This window comes from Calliopsis andreniformis, chromosome 10 (genome assembly GCF_051401765.1).
Source record: "Calliopsis andreniformis isolate RMS-2024a chromosome 10, iyCalAndr_principal, whole genome shotgun sequence".
Classification (NCBI taxonomy): Eukaryota; Metazoa; Arthropoda; class Insecta; order Hymenoptera; family Andrenidae; genus Calliopsis; species Calliopsis andreniformis.
In genome coordinates, this window is record NC_135071.1 from 19621980 (window position 1) to 19644098 (window position 22119).

Here is a 22119-nt window from a genome sequence, read left to right on the forward strand (position 1 = left end):
TTATACCTGCAGTATCGGAACGCCGAAGCAGAATTTAATTGACCAAGGAAGTTCTATAGGTTGGCATGCATTAACCCACTTGCATTAAGTGAAATATTCTGCTTTTGAATATTCCGAATAATCTGCAAGTATTAAGCTACCTGTAACACGAATGAACAAAACAGTTTCGCGAATATGGTTATGCGTCGTCTGAAAATGTGTGAAAATGTGAATTTGATGATACTAACCAATTGTCGATCGCAATTGTATCGTGTGTTCCATTTATCAGGCGCGTAATTGAAATAAGTTAAAGATCGCAAATCGATTCCCGAAGCCGGTCTGCTGGAAAGCCTATAATCCGAGTTCTGACGCGCGGGTCAATAATACCTCCGAGCTATTTTTAATAACGTAACCGTGCACGAACTTCTCACTTATCCATAAAACCCATGCACGTGTCTGTGCCCATATTCTGCGAGATACCATGCTCCATGAGTTAATGATCGTCTGTTTGTGGTTATGCTTTAATGCACTGATACTGCAACAAAAAGAAGAGTCAATATTGAAAGCGTTATCAGAAGCACATACATTAAAACGATTAAAAATAATACTGATTAGCAGTATCTCTGCTATTTGGTGAATAATTTTCCACCTGAATCTTTCTACACACCATTCAAATTTGTATCAATCTTTCTGGTGCAAGATACTTGTTTGAACCTGTTTGAACTCTAGACAGAAAGTTGGTATCTTCAAGCCTGCCAATACCACGAATGAATAGCTTCCTATGCTCTGCTATGCTCTCTGTTTAAATGAGTGTCTCACTGTGTCGTGTGTTTTTGTATCTTTTTCTATTTTCTTCTTTTAATTAGTGTACTTGAGAATGAGATTTTTAATATATCAGCTCCTTTTCATCGCATGCTGCGTTACCCTCGGTATGTTCAATGATAATATTTACTCGATGTATTTCTTTATCAATATTCTTTCTTAGGCCACACCCTGGAATGTTACGTTTGTACTGATCAGGAGGGTAACAGAGAGAAATGTTTAAAAAGTACAAAAACTTGCGAACAAGGCCAGGATGTGTGTTTCACGGAAATCAAATGGGGAAGTAAGTTTGTCTTTCTGTTCACTCGTTTTTCTGCTTGTGACAGTCGCGACGAGGTTATGTTTACATCACTCATGAAGAACGAAGTGATGAATGAGTTAGTATACTAAAGCTTTATTATTGTTTCTAGGCACACCTTATTGGTCTCAAGGAGCGAAGAAACAGTTCTATGTATCGAAAAGATGCTCCACTAAGAAAGAATGTGAAAGAATAAAGGAGAATAATATGAATGATTGCACGTATATATGGTATCAAGATTGGAAATGTTCTGACTGCTGCCAAGGAGATAAATGCAACTATTATGTTATTGTGAGTAGAGTTTTGAATACAATTTTTAGGATTTTAAGGCAAGCTTGATTCTATAGGAAATTTTCTTGTTTTAGTCTGGCGCCAAAGAAACTCATGCACAGTGGACATTGCTTGCTGTTACAACAACAGTGCTGTATAGCTTATGGAGTAGAATGAAATGACAAATAGATGCATAACATTTTTTTTAAATTACCAACAACTCCGTCCTTAGAAAGAACAACAGTTTTTATTTACAGATTAAAAAAGCAGCTAAGCTTAACGTACATCCCAGTTTTGCTATTTGATCTCTAAACTGTGTTTGTGCATAAACAGGCATTCAGAACCATTTATGCTAATTTATACATGTTTAGTAATACAGATTTAGAACATAGAATGCTCTGTATAATGATCTGAAAGTGATGAATCTAATTACGCCATTATTCAAGTGTACAAAATATCCGTCCAAATATAAAAATTTAATATTTTTTATTGATGCTAGTATTATTTTATTAAATATTTTACGATTATATTATAAATACGTGTAACGTCCACAGATACATGTAATACACAATTTTTTAAATAAACTTAATTAAAGACAAACAACCTTTGAATTATTCGTGGAAAATACAAATAATTATTTGAGCTTGAAATTAACTCTTTAGCATTAAAATTTCCGATAAAATCAAGAATTGATACTTTGTTATTAGTTCGAATGCTGTGGAGCAACAAACTGTGACAACGTATCGTTTTATGATCGGATTATGTATCATTCTACCCGCTCAGAGGATAATCGATATCTGCACAGATAAGAAATGTAACGAACAGATCATTATTTAGAAACGCAGTTCTCGAGATGAGCTCACACTGTTCGTGCATACTTATCAGTGTCTTCTAAAGCTAACTCAGAGTGTACAGAATTAACGTGAATGAAAAACAGGTAAGTAAACGATAATATTTGTTTCTACAACAAACTTAAGTGCAGTCGATGCCGGATCATGACACTATGCGTTAGAAAACGAACGTATTTCGAATTAATTATGAAAAAAAATATTTTTCTATAATAACGCGTGGAGCACCTTCAGAAATGTTTTACATATCGCAAAATACATAGTTTCATCATTGAATAAAGTCACTGTACCAATATTTGTATATTAACGCGGATGTAGTTAAAAAACAGTCATACTTATAGTCACAGAATGCCAAAAGAACAATTTAAGTACAAATTATCGAAGCTTATCAAGAAAACGAACAAAATAAAAAGAAGATCGAATCGGTTCGCATCAGTTAAGAGCAATATTGTAAGTGGATGACCGATATAGTTCAAGCTGAGAGGTTCTAATCTATTCGCGGGGAAGGAACGATTCCAACCAATTGAACGATTCAGTCTGGTCGCGCGAAGACCGATCTTCGAGCATGGTTTAAAGACATTTTAATTAGTGCTCCTTTAGCCGCGAACAAAAGACTCAATTTATAGTCAGTCATTCGTGTGTCGTGTATGTGCTCAACATTATCGATTCGAAAATGGATTTCTCTTCGACTGCACTTCATATGGTGAGTGGTCAAAAAGAAATTGCAATTAATTCATGAATATCATTTCAATTAAAAGATCTTACCGGGTGAAGATTCTTATTTTTCTTATATAAAAAGAGACAAACATTTTTCTTTCAGCTGTACAACATGAGGACTTGGAAACTTCAGAATCTTTATAAGGCTTTCAGTCGGAAAAAAGAAGTAAATACTTCACAGGACACAAAGCTTGCTCGATGTCTAAACACCTTGGATCTAACTGCACTTGGAATCGGCTCGACTCTCGGCGTAGGCGTCTACGTTCTCGCGGGATCGGTTTCAAAGTCTACTGCAGGTCCTGCTGTAATCATTTCTTTCGCCATAGCCGCTGTTGCATCGATGTTCGCAGGTATGACTCAAAACTAAACGCCTTGTTGATTTTAAACAATTGAAACTGTGACAAAAAATATTGTTCAATGAAAGATATCTAACAGGAGCGAATTCCAGAGAAAAGGTGTATAAACCTTACCATGATTCAATAACTGATTACATTCCTTATCTAGGTCTCTGTTACGCGGAATTCGGAGCGAGAGTTCCACGTGCTGGGTCGGCTTACGTCTACAGCTACGTAACGATGGGAGAGTTCACAGCGTTTCTAATCGGTTGGACTCTAATCCTGGAATATGTCATCGGTTCAGCTAGCGTGGTGCGGGGACTCAGCACTTACGTGGATGCTCTCTTCAACAATACCATGAGAAATGCATTTGAATCGGCAGCACACATCGATATCAACCACCTCTCTTCCTACCCAGATTTTTTCGCTTTCGGCGTTACCTTAATCTTCTCTGGTAAGATATCTCACCACCTGTAGCAGGAAAGCTTCTAATATTCCAGTCAAAACATTTTTAAGTAGGCCCCTATATCTTTATCATTTTTATCTGTTTCACTTTTTTATCAACATTCTTTCGTATACGTCAGCGCATTTGAGCGCATCAAGAGTTATTATTCAATTAAATTGAAACTGAATATTTCTGGTCAGCCGCGCTAGCATTCGGGGCGAAGGAATCCTCGGTGGCGAATAACGTGTTTACTCTGGGAAACCTTCTGGTTGTTTTATTCGTGATAATCGCCGGCTCCTTCAAAGGTAATTTCATCCTATCGAACGATATAAAACTTACGCGGAAACTCGAGGTTTCAACTAATCGACTTTCATACTTCTCGCGCTCGAAGCTGATGTAACGAATTGGAAAACGAAACCTCCGTGTACCGAAGAAAAGTGTGATTACGGAACTGGAGGATTCGCGCCTTATGGTATCGCTGGTATCATTAGAGGTGCGGCAACGTGCTTTTATGGATTCATCGGTTTCGATTGCGTCGCGACTACTGGCGAGGAAGCCAAGGATCCGCAGCGATCCATTCCCATAGCGATTGTTGCTTCTTTGACCGTGGTCTTCCTAGCTTACTTCGGCGTCTCGACAGTCTTGACTACTGTTTTACCATACTATGAACAAAATCCAGATGCCCCGTTCCCGTATCTTTTCGAACAGATCGGATGGAACTGGGCAAAATGGGTCGTCTCGATTGGCGCTATCTGTGGGCTCTGCGCGAGGTAATATTCATTCAGTGGATTGAGTATAATAATATGATCCATTGGGGAAAGCATCTACGTTTTGTCTTCACAGCTTACTGGGCGCGATGTTCCCCTTACCGCGAGTGATTTATGCGATGGCCTCTGATGGGCTTATATTCGAATGGATGGGGAAGATCAGCTCACGTTTTCACACACCACTCATGGGTACCTTCTCGGCAGGAATTCTTACAGGCTAGTATTTCTCATTTATTATGATATAGACTGTAGAATAATATTAACTGTGTATATCGCTGCAGGTGTATTAGCCGCGATATTCGAATTAACTCAACTTGTGAATATGATGAGTATCGGAACGTTGTTAGCTTACTCCATCGTGGCAGCTTGTGTCCTCATACTACGGTGAGAAGATTAACTTATCTACAATTTATCTGTGAAAATATATGTATTTAAACAGTTCTTGATCGTTACAGATACGAGGAAAGTGAAGCGTACGAAAAAAAAGGAGATCATGATCCAAGAACGTTCACGTTTATAATGAAGCAATTAATTAATGCTAACAAACTAAATCATTCTACTAAATTAACGTCGCAAATCGCCACGTACCTCGTCATGTGTTATGGTAGAATATATGTAGATCTTTAATTAGCGTTTCCTGGGTCGTACATTAATTGATCACATCTACTTTGCAGTTCTTCTATGCGTTTACGTCGGTATCATAGCTGCAATGTATTCTGAGGACATCATGGCTGGCAAACTTGCTGTCATAATTCAACTTGGGGTACTCGTAATCCTCTTAGTTACCATTCTCACATTCATTTATTTTCAACCAGTTTCTGGAAAGAAACTTGCATTCTCGGTAAGTACAATTTTCATTACGTAAATTGTATTTAATTAAACTTTTTTATCGAATGTGAACGTAATAGGTTCCATTGGTGCCATTTTTACCTGCGCTCAGTATATTAGTTAATATTTATCTGATGATGATGTTAGATGTAATGACGTGGGTGCGATTCTTAATATGGATGGTAGTTGGTAAGTGTTTACTGTTCAAACAAATCGTAAAATATGTTACGAGTATAATCTTTCATCTCGCAGGACTCGGTATATATTTCTGTTACGGTGTATGGCACAGTAAAATGAGGAGAATGAATCCTGCGAAACTAATCGAGGATAATGTCAACCAAGAATCGTGGACAAATAATAATTTTCCCAGGATTACTTAACATTCTATTCTTTATACTTTAATGTAAAAATAAAACTTTTGTATAACGTAAAGCACTTAGTTCGTCAATGAAACTCCACTCGATCGAACAATTGCAACAAAAATATCGTCATGTTCTAAAAGTTATTAGAAACTGGAAATTAGAAATAAACGTTTCTTACATTATTACAATACTATACTATATAAATAACACATTTATCACACTATAAGGACTGTCTTTAAAGAGCAAATAGAGATTTGAGATCATTCAGTGTAAGTTTCGAAGCGGCAGAGTTCTTGTCGCCACTTAGAACGTGCCGAGCAATGTCCATTTTTTTTTCTTGTAACTGTTTTATGCGTTCCTCTATAGTATCTTTACACATAAACCTAAAAAATATTCATCAAATAATGTGTTGAACATATCAGTTATGAAAACAATATAAAACGCCACTAACTTATATATATAAACATTCTTTTTCTGTCCAAAACGATATATCCTATCTTGAGCTTGCACCTCTAACTGCGGGTTCCAATGAATATCTATTAAGAGTAAGTGATTTCCTCCTACTAAATTTAATCCTACACCTCCAGCAGTCAATGAAAGTAGTAATATATTCGGATCTTTATTAGGAGAGTTGAATGCATCCATTACACCCTATACGAATATAACACCGTATAAAATTATATGATTTATTTAATGAAAAATGGAAAATGAATTAAAACAAAATACCTGTCTTTCCTTAATGGGCACATTGCCTGTAAACATACTGAAGCTCGCACCTTTTATCGAGGGTAACCACTTCGCAACAGAATTTAACATACTTGTCCACTGAGAAACGATTATCAATTTATCGTTCTTCTCTACAATCTCCTTGACTTTTTCCAGTACCATCTTCATCTATATACGAAAAATATCAATTAAAGAAACAAATACTATAATTTAGAATTTAATATTCTATAAGTCAATTCACCTTAGAACTTATACGATCAGAATTAAAAACAGGATTCTTGGATGTGAGCAAATTGGTCGCCACTCTACGATCAACTCCTATTTCCTGTTCATTCGCTTCTACATTTTCCTGAGAATCGTTTAACGCTATGTTGTTCAACTGTAACAATAGATTCGGATCCAAGTTTTCTGCTTCCATTATTCCACTTTCCTTCATGTCCTCCTGATCCAGCATTGCCTGAATAAGTGGCGGATGGACACAAATTTGTCGTAATCTCAAAAGGAGAACCAAAATTTCGTGCGCTTTAACATCAGCATGTACCGCCAGTAATTTATTCTGTGCTTTAGTAAATTGTGTATTTTTATCTGAAAATAAATTAAGAAGATTAATAAAGCGTACAATTAATATAAATTTTAATTGATTTACGTACTTGGATTCGACAGAAACGTTGGTGCATCGTATTTTCCAGAAGCCAAGTCATACATATGGTCTTTCTCCGCTCTTTGAGCCAGAAATTGAGCGAATAATGTACGCGAATAAATCAGAACTTTCTCATAAACCAATTGCTCTTGTGGATCGAGCGTCACGAATACTTCTTCTATAAATTTTTCAGGCAAACTTTCCAATTCCCCTTTTATTTGAAGCTCTTGTTTCGTTCTACGTAACATTAATGTCTTCATCACAGTCGCTAATCTTTGACGTCCAGCAGCATTTTTATTATCTACCCAACGCTTCCATACTCGTAAATCATCGAAAGGAGAACATTTCAGGAACTTCAAGATCGAATATAAATCCATTTCTTTATTCTGAATAGGTGTACCGCTGAGGGCCCATCGTTTATTCGCTATGAGAGCGCATACAGCTTCAGAAGCCTGACTTTTGTGATTTCGAACAATGTGAGCTTCATCGAGTATTACGCGTTCCCAGTGAATTTTAAACGCTGTAGAGTTGCTCTTGTGTTCACGCGTTAATATGTTATACGTTGTAATTACCACGTCGTATTTCGCCAATTTTTTTGGCGCAGTTTCTCGATTGGTACCATGATAAACTTCGACAGAAAGCATTCCCCGTTTACATCTATTGAGTATTTCATTTTGCCACTGAGACAGCAGAGATGCTGGGCAAACTACCAATGTACCTCCTTTATGTCGCAATGGTCTCTTATGATCTGTCCATTCGTCGTCACTATCGTCAGCCCCTTCGTTCATTTTCTTTTTAACGATACTAGCTATAATTAATGATATCATTGTTAAAGTTTTACCCAGACCCATATCATCGGCCAGAACGCCACCCGGAGGTTTCTGCTGTTCTCTCCATATCAACCATGCTAACGCGTGTTGCTGGTGGGGCATCAATCTTACTTTCAAGCCCTGTGGATCCTCTGCCCTTTCATCCTCAGAAGGTCTAGTCACAAGAGATCCATGCAAATCTTCCAGTCTATCAACTGTTAAAGCTAATTCTTTGCTCAATGTTGCTTGGGCCTGCTTTCCAAGTTCTTTAACATTAGGTGATGCTTTTGAATGACCTGACCTGTTATCCATACCATAGTAGAGATTAAACTTATTATCATATGATTCATGTTGGGCATTGAATTCTTCTGTAACGAAAACTACTTCGTCGTTAGCAGAATGTGGTTCACTTTTAACAGTAGAGATCAAAGGTGTATTTTTTAACTCAGTAGCAATATCTTCTAATTCTTTCTCCTGCAGAGCAATGCTTTCACGCAATTTATCACCTTTATCTGGCAATAACTCAATATTACCAGCAGTAAGCAGCAACTAGAAACAGAATGTATAATTATTGATGGGTTTAATCTACTTTCTTGTACCTTAACAATCAAATAAAATATTTACCTTGGTCTTGCTTAACTGATTTTGTAGCTGCTCCATTTTACAAACAAGAAGAGCTCTCTTTTGTGCAACCAGTGGATCTATATTACCAACACCTATTTCCTGTTTTGCTAATGATATTGCAACTTTAGTTTCTGTGCCTTCTTCATCTTTGATATTGGAACCTAGAAATAAACAGGAAGTTTCTATAACAAATTATACAGAATTACAATTTGAAAATATATATAACATTACCTAAACTAGAAGATGTAAAGTGTTTTTCTGTATTTTTGGGTGTATTCGTACTGATGGATGCAGTTTCTTGCACAATACTATTATTATTAGACTCACTTCCAGACATAGTGCTGTAACTACTACTTTCCAAATGGTTTTTGTTTTTCTTTGTAACAGTTTGAAGTCTATCTTCATCTCCTGCTTCATCACTACTGTCAAGAACATGCTGCTCATATGAACCTAAAAACAAATCATAAAACTGTAATACTGAAAGGAATAAAGCAATTGCACTATAAACAAAAATATAATACCACTGGAAGTATGATTGTGCGTATCATCTTGATCACTATCGGGTGGTGAAACAAAACTACCACTATTATCATAACTGTCACCTTCTTCGTCAGAATCATCAAAAATATATTTTTTAATTCCACGTTTAATAGATTTCTCTGTTAGTGAGGATTTCTTAGGTGAAGACCACCTAAACATTGCAAAAAGGGATCAAACATTACAATATTTATTTTCAATAATTGCTAGCACTGTAAAGATACTTGGAAATTGTTTACCTCGTTGGCGTTGAATTCCTAGAAAAAGTTCCACTACTGTCAATCACAATGGCCTTTTCTTGTTTACTATTTTCAGTCAAGTCCTCATCACTATCAGAAATAACAAAGGAATTTCTTCCTCTATTGGATGGCGAATCACGCCACTGATTAAAGCTGTCATCCATTCTAGCCTTTAAATGTTCTACTACTCTTGACTAACTAATTTTCTCTCACCAAGTAAATTCTTGCCAAACACTGCGTTCTATGTAATCGCGTTTACCAAATCGTCCCCTTGAAATTAAACGAACTTTTTGAATTGACTAATATGGCGCGAACATGGACTACATATTAACATGACTTGACTCACAGCACTCGTAATATCGGATGTATACAGTTAAAAACGTTAATTATGCTAATTATTTGTGTAAAAGCAAATGAAAATATCTTAAAATTACCCTACAGCTCACTTAATACTTATTACCAGTGCTAACAATGTTCTTAAACCAAGATTTTCAAAAACATCGAACCATAAACCAAATAAAAGATAGACATATTGCTTCATGGACTTTTGTATCCCCAGTCTAACTGCTTTACCGATCCAGAATTTTAAGACTGCTTTCAGCGACCTCTGTTCATGAATTACGAACAGTTTAAATATTCAAATTTTGTTTTGTGTCTAGACCAAAGGCTAGTCCAAGGGTTAGATCAGGGTCAGTACAGGTATGGGCAATAGAAGAAATAAATTTTAAATTTGAGCAAAACTTACCAGTGGTCCATGATGACCAGTGGTCAGTGGTCAAGCTGACCAGTGGACAGTGGTCAATGGTCAAGCTGACCAGTGGTCAGTGGTCAAGTTGACCAGTGGTCAGTGGTCAAGTTGACCAGTGGTCAGTGGTCAGTGGTCAAGCTGCCCACTGGTCAGGGGAGTCTAGGCATCCAATGGACCAGGACACCCACTCATCAGGGGAGTCCAAGTGTCCACAAGTTCCTCCAGGATCCCGAGGAGGGTCCATACCCGCTGGAGGACCCACAGCGAGTGAGACACTCGTGCTCCTCCAGAGGTATTTATACTTCCTCGAAGAAAGGACAACCAATGAACTTAATTCTTGGGTGGTGGGAAATCTTGAAAATCCTTTCAAACTTGCAAGATAGATCGAACGATTGATAATTCGTGAACAATTGATAGTTTTCATAAAATAATCATCGTAGCAACAATTTTCACTACACGTATTGTTAATAACAATCGTATGTAGAGACTTTCATAGATTATTAATATATTTATAATTATTAAATAACAGAAATATACAGAAATTTGCAACCTCGTAATTTTGAAATTATTTCGCTGATCACCAAGATTTTAACCCTATGTTATATTTTATCTTTTTGTGCTGTAATTATTAATTAAATTTTAATATGAATAATGACTAGAACTGACCTATTTTTACAAATTACAGTAGTTTCAATTTTACAGCAGATTACTTCCCAAATGTATACGCGATATACATATATGTATGGACAATCAGAGATAAAATACACATATTAGGTTATATAAAATTTTATTATAAATGTTTAATTACAATATCATTGTAATATATACATTATGATATGACTAGTTACATGCAAAATAATACATCTTAAGAACCATGGAAGCTAATGATCACTCTTTGCTGCGCTAATATACTCATTTATAATCGTCTTCATTAATAGGATACTGTACACACAATCAAACGAAGTCAGCAGTGAAATTTCTTTGAGCAATCAAGCTAATACGTCGTCCACATTGAGTGAACAACGTAATATCGTTAATATAAATTAAAAATTCCGTGATATCACGCAGCGATACTACTTACATCTATTAATCTATTGTATCTTCAATCTTAGATACATTACGAAGCCGACTTAAGGATGAAACACTACAGGAGCTACTTTAACAGCAGGTTTGATAACAGCTACTGGCTCCCTGTGGACAACAGCGTTGAATCCATTCACAGGATCCGCCGTGTACTCGACGATTCTTCTGGTACCATCAGCTTCGATGAAACTGTAACTTCCGCTAACAACATCTCCGTTTCTGCTCTCGTGTTGGCTCTTCGAATCTCCTGTTAAGCTGTCCTGCACATCGTAGGCGTAAGTATATTGCGGGTGGGGGTCGTAATTAAGCGCTGGATTAATAGGCACGACAGGCGCGAGTTTAGCCACTGGCAAAGCTGGCGCAGCTGCCACTGCAACTGGGAATGCTGCACCCTTGCAGCTTGCAAGTACTCCAATTGCCATCAGGACAATTACTTTCTGCAATGTTACAAGATGGTGCTTTTAAAGATAAGATATGCTATTATTTTGTGTTATAGATATTTTATAGGATAAAATAAAATGAAAATAAAAAACGAGAAAATTGACAGACGAAAATCGAAACGTCACTAATCCTAATTAAACGCTTTCGCAGATACTTTTTTCTCACCTTGATGGCCATCTTTATCATGCTTAAAGTAATCCTACTGCTGGACGAAAGTCGAAAGGGGAACTGACTGTTCGGATTTCAGCGGCAAACGTATTTATAGGAAGAAAGGGGTACGGTGACGATACTCGCAGCCCTCGATGCATCGCAAACAGCTTCGAAGGCGCGTACGTGACACGCCTTCGTTGCCGCAGAAAAAGTGTTGCTCTCATTTTGTATTGTTTCACACGTGCCTGTTGAAAAGATCAGCTAAGAAAATCTCAGATAACGCTGCATTCATTAATTATGACAAGGGCAATTTTTGCACAGTGTAATCGAAAAAATGTTAAGCGCTATATCCAGAGAAGATACTCGATGTTTTCTAGTCAGAAGATCGTCGTCCTCCCCGCATTTTCTTTTCTGATGAGATAAAAAAATATCTGCTATTCCCTATACTCTTTTTAGCTACAAATATTTTGAAGCAGAATAGAAAAAAATAAGATCAAATTGATCAATAATTCTTCCGGCTTACCATGATTGTGCTTTCACTATTGCGTAATTTGGAGTGATTTTAGTCCCAGTTGCAATTGTAACATTTCCGTCATGTGAACACGAAACGCGAAGAATACTAAATAGTCGGAACTATCCGTTTTGGAATGCTCGCGTTTCGCTTTCAATTTTGGACTCTCATTTTTAAGATTTCTCTAGGGATAATAATAAGGGACATAAGATTGGAATAAATTACAAGCTATTAGAAAATCATTGTATATATTTATTTTATAATATTTATTATTTACAGTTATTTACATTGTTATGCGCATATAAATATAATTATTCCATACATCATGTAAAATCAGTCATACTTGCTAAGAAATGTTAATCAATTTAATATTGATATATTTTTCTTCAAATATATTGCTACTGTACAGTAAAAAGTTTATTGAAATCTATATGCTACTTTCAAATAGTTAAAGTATAATTCTAAATAGTAATATTATTATGGCCATGTAATTTTCTGTCTTTTCTTTGATGGAGAATCCTGAAATAAAAAGAATTTTTCATTATTTTCAGTGATATTAATGTGTAGTGTAAAATGCATATTAATGATTAATATACATACAATGTGCTTCTCATTGTTTAGACGTTTATTAATACCATTCGACTGTTTTAAATTATTAGAATTAAACAAATGTATTCTTTTATTTGTTTGTTTAAGATCACTTACAGGAGATTTTAATCTCCTCATATGAGATGACTGAGATATTTCTGTTTCACTTTTATTTCTTTCAACAATATTTCTATTTCTGCAACAAAATTTTGTATTTGTATTGTAACAAAAGCAACATTCTTTTGAAAGCAATAGTAAGAAGAAATAATTTTATACTTTAAAGAATACTTTCACTTACAAAGAAATGGAATTTTTCTGTGACTCTTTAACTGAACATTGTTTTTCATCACATTTCTTTGTATCTGAATCTTGGATATGTTCATCTTGTCTCTGAGGAAGTGGCATTGCAATTCGCTTATACAGATCAATTAATTCAAGTCTAGATAAATTTTTATAAGTACTGGAGTCAATGCAACTCTATAAATAGGTGAAAAAGTATAATCATAATATAGATAAAATAATAATAACTATATCTAATACAATTTTGATTACTCACATTTTCTAAAATTTCTCGAAGCTCAGTCTCTGACAGTGCTTCAGGGTGAGTTAATTGAAAAGTTGCAAGTGTTAACATTTTGTTATTTACTTGATCCATTAATATTAAAAACTATGTTCAGTATTAATCATCTGATACAGTGCGCAAATACGATGATGTATCCAAGTTGTCATTTGTTATTTTATAATATCATTGTATGTGCATGCTTAATCCTTTACTACATCTCAATTCTAGTTCATAATTCTCAAACAGAATGCTATTAACATAAATTATTGGAAGTCTTACAAGATAACCTACACCTCTAACAATAGCGCGAGAAAATTTCTATTGTTTACAAGTTTGCTTTTATCATAAACTAAATAGAAGTAAGAGTAGACATGTCCAATGTATTCTTGCGCCACATTCGGAGCGCTCAAGAACTATTACCATTTTCGTGTCACATCCTACATTATCAGTTCAGTTTAAAATAAAATATTTCAAATCTGAAATATCCATTTTATTATAAACAATACGCGTAACAGAAACTATTTCTTTAATGATTATTTTAAAAGAAATTATTCTGTGTTTGAATCATCAAGAAATTCAAACCAGCCAAAGATTTCCCGCTTTTTTCCACGCTGTCTAGTTTAATTTGCTTCCTTGACACCTGTGGCGCGGCATGTAATCCAGCTTTATTAGGAGGGACAGTCATCTATAAAATTTTATTATTTATCAATGGTGGAAACTTATGAAAGTGTAGTCGTGACAGTGTAAATCACTTTATAAGAATTATATTGATATAAAATTACTTTGAGTACTTTGAAAATGAGTCGTAGAAGAGTTCATGAAGAGGAGGATGGATACGGTAAATTTATATATTTCTTTTATTACTATATAATTCTCGTTAATATTACGTGAGTCTTGCAAGAAAAATATTTGTTGTCTTCATACATTTGTTTTACTGTTTTTATGTATAGTTTTTGTACTTGTAGGATAATAAGTATATCAAAAAAATTTACATTAATTTCACGCTTCGTTGTTTCGTTTATTCTGACTTAAAAGTTGGAATTAGAGTTACTAAAGACAGTGTACAACTTCATTCATTTATCCAAAAGCTGTTTTTCAATGGTGTAAATATTTGTAGAACGTGCATACAAAAAACGCAGAAGGGTATCCGAGAATCAAGAGATTGAGGATCGACTTGAATCACTTATCCTGAGGGTTGGAGAAAAATCTACATCTTCATTGGAAAGTAATTTAGAAGGTTTGGCTTCTGTACTAGAAGCTGATCTTGGATTATTTCGGAGCAAGATACTCAGAATTTTAACTGAATGTGCCATTCGAATGCCTGAAAAATGTACAATTTATACAACTCTTGTGGGATTGTTAAATGCAAAGAATTTCAACTTTGGTGGTGAATTTGTTGATTACATGGTGAAAAAGTTTAAGGATTCATTGAAAGCTTGTGAATGGGATGTAGCTAGATATTCATTAAGATTTCTTGCTGATTTAGTAAACTGTCATGTACTATCATGTGGTTCATTAATGCAGCTATTTGACAATATGTTAGATGCTGCTAATGAAGATGGTGTTCCTCAAGTAAGACGTGATTGGTATGTCATTGAAATAATTTAATAGAAAGTTCAGTATAACTTCAAGAATGAGTGCAAGTAAATATCTACGCTTTATTGTTTCCTAGGTATGTATACGCTGTTTTATCAACATTACCATGGGTTGGGAGAGAATTATACGAAAAGAAAGAACAGGAATTGGATCACCTGATGGTGACAATAGAGATATTTTTAAATAAACGAAGTAAAAAGCATCAACCAGCATTAAGAGTCTGGTCAAGTGACACACCTCATCCTCAGGAGGAATACTTGGATTGTTTATGGGCTCAAGTAAGAAAACTTAGACAAGACAACTGGGCAGAAAAACATATTCCAAGACCGTATCTTGCATTTGATTCAATATTATGTGAAGCATTGCAACATAATTTACCTACTATAATGGCACCACCACATCATGAATCTTATTTTTATCCATTACCTACAGTAGTTTTTCGAATGTTTGACTACACAGATTGTCCAGCTGAAGGACCCTTATTACCTGGAAGTCATGCTATTGAACGATTTCTTATAGAAGAGCATTTAAGACAAATTATCAATAATTACTTCTTTGAGAGGAAGGATTGTGCAGCCCAATTGTTGAATTTTCCATACAAAGCAAAGATACCTTTAGACTACTGTATTGTAGAAGTAATATTTGGTGAACTATTCAGATTACCATCGCCAAAGCACTTAGAAATATGTTATGGGTCTATTTTAATTGAACTTTGCAAGTTGCAACCATCGACAATGCCACAGGTGAGATTTTTTTCAAGCACTTAAATTCGAAAGATCAAAGAAACTTGTTGCAACGTGGCCACTCTCTTACATTTACTACAGGTTTTGGCTCAAGCAACAGAAATCTTGTTTCGTCGCATAGACAGCATGGCTGCCGCTGCTTTCGACCGTTTCGTTTGGTGGTTTGCGTATCATTTAAGTAATTTCCAATTTCGCTGGTCTTGGGAGGATTGGGATTCTTGCTTACAACGTGATACCGAACATCCACGTCCAAAATTCATCCGAGAAGTACTTCTTAAAGCCCTGCGACTATCGTATTACCAAAGAATACGGGACATGATGCCAGAATCGTACGCTGACCTAATCCCACCACCGCCAGAACCTATTTACAAGTACACCTCCGAAGGAGCCAGTTCGTTACCTGGCACAGCAGCAGCTCACGAATTGGTTGTTTCTATTAGACGGAAATGCACTCCAGAAGAAGTGCTAAATGTGTTAAACACGTTACCAGGCCCTAGGGAAAATGAGGAGACCAATAATTTCAATCCTTTGAAAATCGATGTTTTCGTTCAGACTTTACTGAATCTAGGTTCGAAGAGTTTTAGTCATAGTTTTGCGGCTATAGGAAAATTTCACTATGTTTTTAAAGTTCTCGCGGAAACAGAAGAGGCGCAAATATGCATTTTAAGGAATATGTACGCCTTGTGGAAGAATCATTATCAAATGATGGTGGTTTTGACGGACAAGTTCTTGAAAACTGGCATTATTGAATGTAGTGCAATCGCTAATTGGATATTTTCCAAAGAGATGGCATCGGAATTTACCAAATTATATATCTGGGAAATACTTCATCTGACAATTCGAAAGAAGAACAAACATGTGACTAAGTTAAGTACGGAGTTAGCAGAAGCACGAGAAAAATTGAGAAGAGCGGAAAGCAGATCAGGATCGTCGTCAGAGGACGAGGATAATAATAAAGACAAAAATAGGGAAAAACCTTCGGAAGATGTTGTAGAAAGAATGGAAGAGAAGCTCGAAGCTGCGCAAGCAGACCAGAAGAATCTATTTCTCATTATTTTTCAGGTATATGCAATTATATTAAACGTATAGCAATAGTAACTTTTTAAAACAAATTAAAATAACACATCCATTTTCTTTTAGCGTTTTATAATGATTTTATCTGAGCATCTGGTTCGCTGTGATACAGATGGCATAGACTATAATACTCACTGGTACAAATGGACTATAGGAAGATTACAACAAGTGTTTTTGACAGTAAGTTGTAAAATAATTTCGATATTAGAGCAAGGAAGTTCAATCTCGATCACTCTGTTATTTTTGTTTTTTTCCAGCATCATGAGCAAGTTCAAAAGTATTCATCAACTTTGGAGACGTTGCTTTTCACGCCAGATCTGGACCCTCACATCTTAGATGTGTTTCATCAGTTCGTCTCTCTACGAGCGTGAACGTTCCTTACGATAATCATATTATTTCATATAAGTTGTGTTAACAGAAAAATAGGGATCCAATGTTTCTGTTAATATCTCTTTCGTAAGATGATTAATCGATATTCAACGTTATGAAAATTTGTAATATGAGATAAGACAAAAATCATTTCTTTTTTTTTTGTGACATAACATATATAAATGTTTACGGTTTTTATATTGAGGTTTATCGCATCTCGGTGTAAATATCGATATACATACTTATCTATCTTTAAGTAAATTTTTAATCGAAGTTTCTCAAGTACAACTGTAAAATGTTGTAATCTGAAAGTCGTAATCAAATGCAATGTAAATCATGTTCATGAAGAAAAAAAATTCTATTAATAGTTTTTATTATGTATTTAATTAAATAGTATCTAGTATAATTAACATAATGGTAATTAAATATCTAGTTTTGTGTGTTTACTTTCTAGCAAATATTTTTTATTTTGCGAGAAATATTTTTTAATAACTTTTGCAAGGTAAATAAATCAACTTTGCATTTAGATGAAAAAAATCGTTAAATACACAAGAACTTTGATTAGATATTGAAATTACTGATTGCCTTTGAGTAATTTAAAAACAACAATTGTTATCAAGATACGTAACTTGGTTTCACTTAATGAAAGTACACAATATACGTATAAGTTTGTTCTGGGGAAAAGTTTTTAGAAGACATAATAAAAGTATATAGTTTTAAGAAAAAAATATCATTACTTAGTATACACTATTTACATATTTAAAATAACCAAGAAATCACGTTTTCTAGATGGCACTGTACCAACTCTCTTTTCAAAATTCCCGCCCAAATGACAAAATTGAAATTATCAACTTAAGGTTAGCATTGTCCCATGAGTTTCCACTCTTGGTACCCAGTTGCCCGTGCCATCTCAATGGGTATAGTTTATGCAAGATACACACAAATAATCAGTGCGTTTCGAACGATTATCGGAAGAATAAAGTCGGTCCCTTTCGTTTGATCCGTAAGATCTCACGATATACATACGTCTCTCGGAGGCGGGTTAATTTGTGTTTGTTCTATCGGGAGTCATCGATGTCGGCCGCGTTTCCCCGGTGTGTGCTGTAATCATGAATAATAGGATCGTCAGCGCGAAGCTGGTGGAATATCATATGAACATAGTAACAGTGTAATTTAGAGATGGATAATTAAATTAAAGGATTATAGAGTGGACAAATGATTTTTATACACCGTTAGCTCGTGAAAACGATCGAACGGTTGACTGTTGTCGCGTGAACCCGAACGTGCAGGGAAAACCGTTCTCGAAACGCAGACAGCTCAGCATGGTGATACGGTAAATAGCTCATCGTTTCTGAATGCCTAGGTTAATGATCGTTGTTTGTACGCCGCGACTCCCTCGCGATCTCGATTCCTATCGGTCAACACTCCTTTCTTCTTTTCTTTTTTGTTCCATCCTTCGCCCGACCGATCGATCTATCAATGATTTTGTTTTAGAAAGATAAACGTACATAGGTCTCTTATTTTGTATTTACTATGCCACCTGCATTCTGTGCCTTTTAGGTATCATTTTTTTTTCTTTTTGGTAGAATTCAAATGCTTGCTTCTGAAGTTTCTTAGGACAATTCAGATGTATGATAAATCGAGTTAGAGTTATTTTGATTTTAGATAAATGCCAGTGAAAAGTACTTTTCATTGAGATAAACATTTGATAAATTTAGCATGCATAAGTTTCATTGTGGAGATATTTTTAATATAATCTCTATCTTGCAGACAAACAGTGATATGATCAGTTGGTGCAGTATTTTGATAAGAATGACTACCTGGATAAGATAATAAATCTGTTATTCAACTGATCTAGTGAGACAGTAATTTTTTTTCATAACAAACTGTGTATTTATTAACACTTGGCAATATTAATACAAAAAAAATGATTAATTATGACATGCTGAAGAAGTAATTTAGAGTTTTCTTCACTTATGAAACAGTGTAATATTCGTAAATAATTTTTAAAAAATAAATTTGTTAATACTGTTTAACTGATATGTCTTATTGAATTAGGAAATTTATAAAAACATATATCAGAGATATTTGTAACTTTAGAAAGATAAAATATTCACACGTGAAAACATTAGCAGTTTAGCCACAAGTTGTTACAATCATTGTTTCTTATTGCAGATTGTAAATACCAATTTGCAGCTTCCCGCGTTGTACTTGCTCATGTTTGTGAAGATACTTAAGACTGTTTATCCTTATGAATACCTTTTGAAGTACGGTGGAAGTAGTAGTCTATAAATTTTACTCAAAGGAGGATGCCAGTAACTAAACGTATTCCATGCCCTTCGCGGTAAGTAAGTGGTTTACGTATTACATATTATAGGCAAAAAAGAGAAATTCATAGAAATAGTTCACTTAGTATTATGTATTGTGTATGCATCTGTTATAGTACAGCAACAATCATTACATTCACAAACTATTCTACTATTTCTTTCACTTTAATGTATAACAACTATAGTTTCTGGCTTAATGGAAATTGTGTTACTGACATCCACCTTCTCAGTGTTGGAATATAGGGGATAATTTATCTACCATCCTCAGTCTACCTTTATTTTACAATATAGACAATAGTTTGCTTAAAAAAGTACAAATTAAAATACTTCCACCATCTTAAGATTATTCCCAAAGATTCTATTCTAATCATGTATAAAATTATTAATTTTTTATTTATTTATTCAGGAAAAAATGAAAGGATTGAAAGGTGGCACAATATGTTAATTATAAAGAGTAAGAGGTCACAGGAAAATTATAGTAATAGAATTTTTGTTTATAGATCTGACGGTGGTAGCAGTGAAAGCCCATTACTTGTGGAAGAAGGAGAAACAGTTGGTGCACCCCACAGTCCACGTAGTAAACACAATCACAGTCATTCACATGCTAATCCACATAGATCTCATAGCTATCGTCATGAGAAGCCAAAACAGTTAGTAAAATATGGAGAGTTAGTTATTCTTGGGTAAGATATCACTTCCCGAAAGATTATAGTAAGCTTCAGCATAAATATTAACACATGGAAATTATTTGGGCAGGTATAATGGTTTCCTCCCACCAGGGGACAGAGGAAGAAGGAGGAGTAAGTTTGTTCTCTTGAAAAGGCCTGTACCGAACGGCGTAAAACGTAGTAAACATTATATTGTCAAAACGCCTCACAGTTCACAAGCTATTCTCAATACGAAACAACATTCTATTTCTTATACTTTATCTCGAACACAAGCAGTCATTGTAGAGTACACTGAAGATGAGGGAACCGATATGTTTCAAGTTAGTATGCATTTCCGAATTTTTACATGGTCTGTGTACCTTTTTCGTCCAATTTATAAATAATGCAACAGGTTGGACGGTCCTCCGAATCTCCCATTGATTTCGTTGTCATGGACACGTGCGCGGGTGGCAGCGATGGTTTGAACGAAGGACGCGTTGCTCAAAGTACAATTAGCAGGTTTGCTTGTCGAATTTTGGCTGATCGATCGGATCCAAGAATTGCAAGAATATACGCCGCAGGTTTCGATAGTTCAAGAAATATCTTCTTAGGAGTGAGTTTCGTTAACATATGCTGATAGTACAAAATAATTGAAAAGTATCTGCGCAATGAGAAGTATTTCTTTCAGGAAAAGGCAACTAAATGGCAGGAGAATCGTGAGATCGATGGACTCACGACAAATGGCGTTTTAATAATGCACCCTCGGGGTCAGTTCTGTGGTGGTGAAGCACAGTGTGGTTTTTGGAGGGAAGTCAGTGTAGGTGGTGGAGTGTTCTCTTTGAGGGAAAGCCGAAGTGCTCAACAGAAAGGGAACGTCGTAGAAGATGAAAATAACATTTTGCAAGATGGAACACTCATCGATTTATGTGGTGCCACGTTACTTTGGAGATCGGCAGAGGGTCTTGCAAAATCGCCGGTAATTACACAGATCTTAAATACTAATAACCAACGATGATATTATTTTTCATAGGGATTTATGACCAAGCCATTTGTTACAATTTTTCATACAGACAAAACACGATTTAGAAGAATTAGTTGACGCTATAAATGCTGGCAGACCACAATGTCCAGTGGGTCTGAACACGTTAGTTATACCACGTAAAGCAGCTGCAGACTCGACTCAGCAGCAGCCTTATGTGTATCTGAAATGTGGGCACGTGCAAGGCCACCATGATTGGGGGCAGGAGAAAGACAAAGCCACGAGAAGATGCCCCATGTGTTTAGTAGCTGGTTCGGTAGTTAAGCTTTCCATGGGGATAGAGCCTGCATTTTACGTCGATTGTGGCCCACCTACTTACGCATTTAGACCTTGCGGCCATATGGCTACAGAGAAAACCGTTAAGTTAGTATTGAGCATACTAATTCGATCGGCTGCAGACAATTATTATACTGTGCTCGTTTCAGATATTGGGAAAAGGTCGCAATACCGCACGGTACAAATGGTTACATTGCAATTTGTCCGTTTTGCGCGGTTCCCCTCGAAGGCACACCAGGATACGTGAAACTCATTTTCCAGGACAATGTAGATTGAGGTTCGTTTAATCATAAGCTCGTGAGTATGTGTAGAAATCATTAACTTCTTATAAAATACAAGGATTATTAAAATTAATAAAATGTAAATAATCTTAATACCAGTACATAAACAAAGTTCTGTTTCTCTCCCTCAATAGAAATTTAAGCTTGTACAACTTTTGTATGTACAAAATAGTTCCGCGACGATTATTACGTGCGCAGCTCTTGAAATAAATACATCCTTTCTTACGACAGTATTATTCACATGTATTAATTTTCTAAGGAAATTATTAAATTAATTTAAAAATGCGAACATGAGGGAAAAGTTTATTTTATGTTTTAATTCGCCTATTTTTTTTTCTTCTTTGTAAAATAATGAGGAAAACTTTGTTATTGTTATTTATGTTTATTTTTCAACCTTAGTTCCTAGTTTAATATACTTTATGAATAAAAAATCCTTCA

General features: G+C 35.3%; 7 protein-coding genes across 8 annotated transcripts; 4 read left to right on the plus strand and 3 right to left on the minus strand.

Annotated features, from left to right (window-relative positions):
* Positions 1-409: 409 nt before the first annotated feature.
* On the plus strand, positions 410-1858 carry LOC143185213 (UPAR/Ly6 domain-containing protein cold-like). The gene is made up of 4 exons (XM_076388018.1): positions 410-908; positions 965-1084; positions 1212-1390; positions 1465-1858. The coding sequence occupies exons 1-4, from the start codon at positions 857-859 to the stop codon at positions 1549-1551; spliced, it is 438 nt and encodes a 145-aa protein (XP_076244133.1). The 5' UTR covers positions 410-856; the 3' UTR covers positions 1552-1858.
* A 1032-nt stretch (positions 1859-2890) lies between these two features.
* Positions 2891-6029, plus strand: LOC143185216 (cationic amino acid transporter 2-like). Its single transcript, XM_076388020.1, has 11 exons — positions 2891-2920; positions 3038-3284; positions 3439-3723; positions 3915-4019; positions 4106-4484; positions 4558-4697; positions 4763-4865; positions 4937-5085; positions 5156-5322; positions 5390-5498; positions 5562-6029. Exons 1-11 carry the CDS (start codon positions 2891-2893, stop codon positions 5687-5689), a joined length of 1842 nt encoding a protein of 613 aa, XP_076244135.1. The 3' UTR covers positions 5690-6029.
* On the minus strand, positions 5907-9410 carry Lds (transcription termination factor lodestar). The gene is made up of 9 exons (XM_076387876.1): positions 9247-9410; positions 8992-9161; positions 8702-8947; positions 8471-8652; positions 7048-8395; positions 6639-6982; positions 6398-6565; positions 6123-6322; positions 5907-6054 (listed from the first exon to the last, which is right to left on the minus strand). Exons 1-9 carry the CDS (start codon positions 9408-9410, stop codon positions 5907-5909), a joined length of 2970 nt encoding a protein of 989 aa, XP_076243991.1.
* A 1683-nt stretch (positions 9411-11093) lies between these two features.
* On the minus strand, positions 11094-11724 carry Cpr4 (cuticular protein 4). The gene is made up of 2 exons (XM_076386577.1): positions 11684-11724; positions 11094-11514 (listed from the first exon to the last, which is right to left on the minus strand). The coding sequence occupies exons 1-2, from the start codon at positions 11702-11704 to the stop codon at positions 11125-11127; spliced, it is 411 nt and encodes a 136-aa protein (XP_076242692.1). The 5' UTR covers positions 11705-11724; the 3' UTR covers positions 11094-11124.
* A 596-nt stretch (positions 11725-12320) lies between these two features.
* Positions 12321-13641, minus strand: LOC143184690 (uncharacterized). Its single transcript, XM_076387111.1, has 4 exons — positions 13324-13641; positions 13066-13244; positions 12780-12963; positions 12321-12698 (listed from the first exon to the last, which is right to left on the minus strand). The coding sequence occupies exons 1-4, from the start codon at positions 13420-13422 to the stop codon at positions 12657-12659; spliced, it is 504 nt and encodes a 167-aa protein (XP_076243226.1). The 5' UTR covers positions 13423-13641; the 3' UTR covers positions 12321-12656.
* Positions 13642-14052: 411 nt separating this feature from the next.
* Cbp80 (nuclear cap-binding protein subunit 1) lies at positions 14053-17428 on the plus strand. The gene is made up of 6 exons (XM_076386736.1): positions 14053-14167; positions 14447-14915; positions 15002-15668; positions 15750-16730; positions 16809-16922; positions 17000-17428. The coding sequence occupies exons 1-6, from the start codon at positions 14128-14130 to the stop codon at positions 17111-17113; spliced, it is 2385 nt and encodes a 794-aa protein (XP_076242851.1). The 5' UTR covers positions 14053-14127; the 3' UTR covers positions 17114-17428.
* Positions 17429-18222: 794 nt separating this feature from the next.
* On the plus strand, positions 18223-21982 carry Pli (E3 ubiquitin-protein ligase pellino). 2 transcript variants are annotated; one of them, XM_076388030.1, is made up of 8 exons: positions 18223-18444; positions 19287-19455; positions 19939-20121; positions 20195-20426; positions 20498-20698; positions 20774-21061; positions 21156-21487; positions 21550-21982. In XM_076388030.1, the coding sequence occupies exons 2-8, from the start codon at positions 19421-19423 to the stop codon at positions 21674-21676; spliced, it is 1398 nt and encodes a 465-aa protein (XP_076244145.1). In that variant the 5' UTR covers positions 18223-18444; positions 19287-19420; the 3' UTR covers positions 21677-21982. The 2 variants fall into 2 exon arrangements, with proteins under 2 accessions (XP_076244145.1, XP_076244146.1); XM_076388031.1 differs by lacking the exon at positions 19287-19455.
* Positions 21983-22119: the final 137 nt, after the last annotated feature.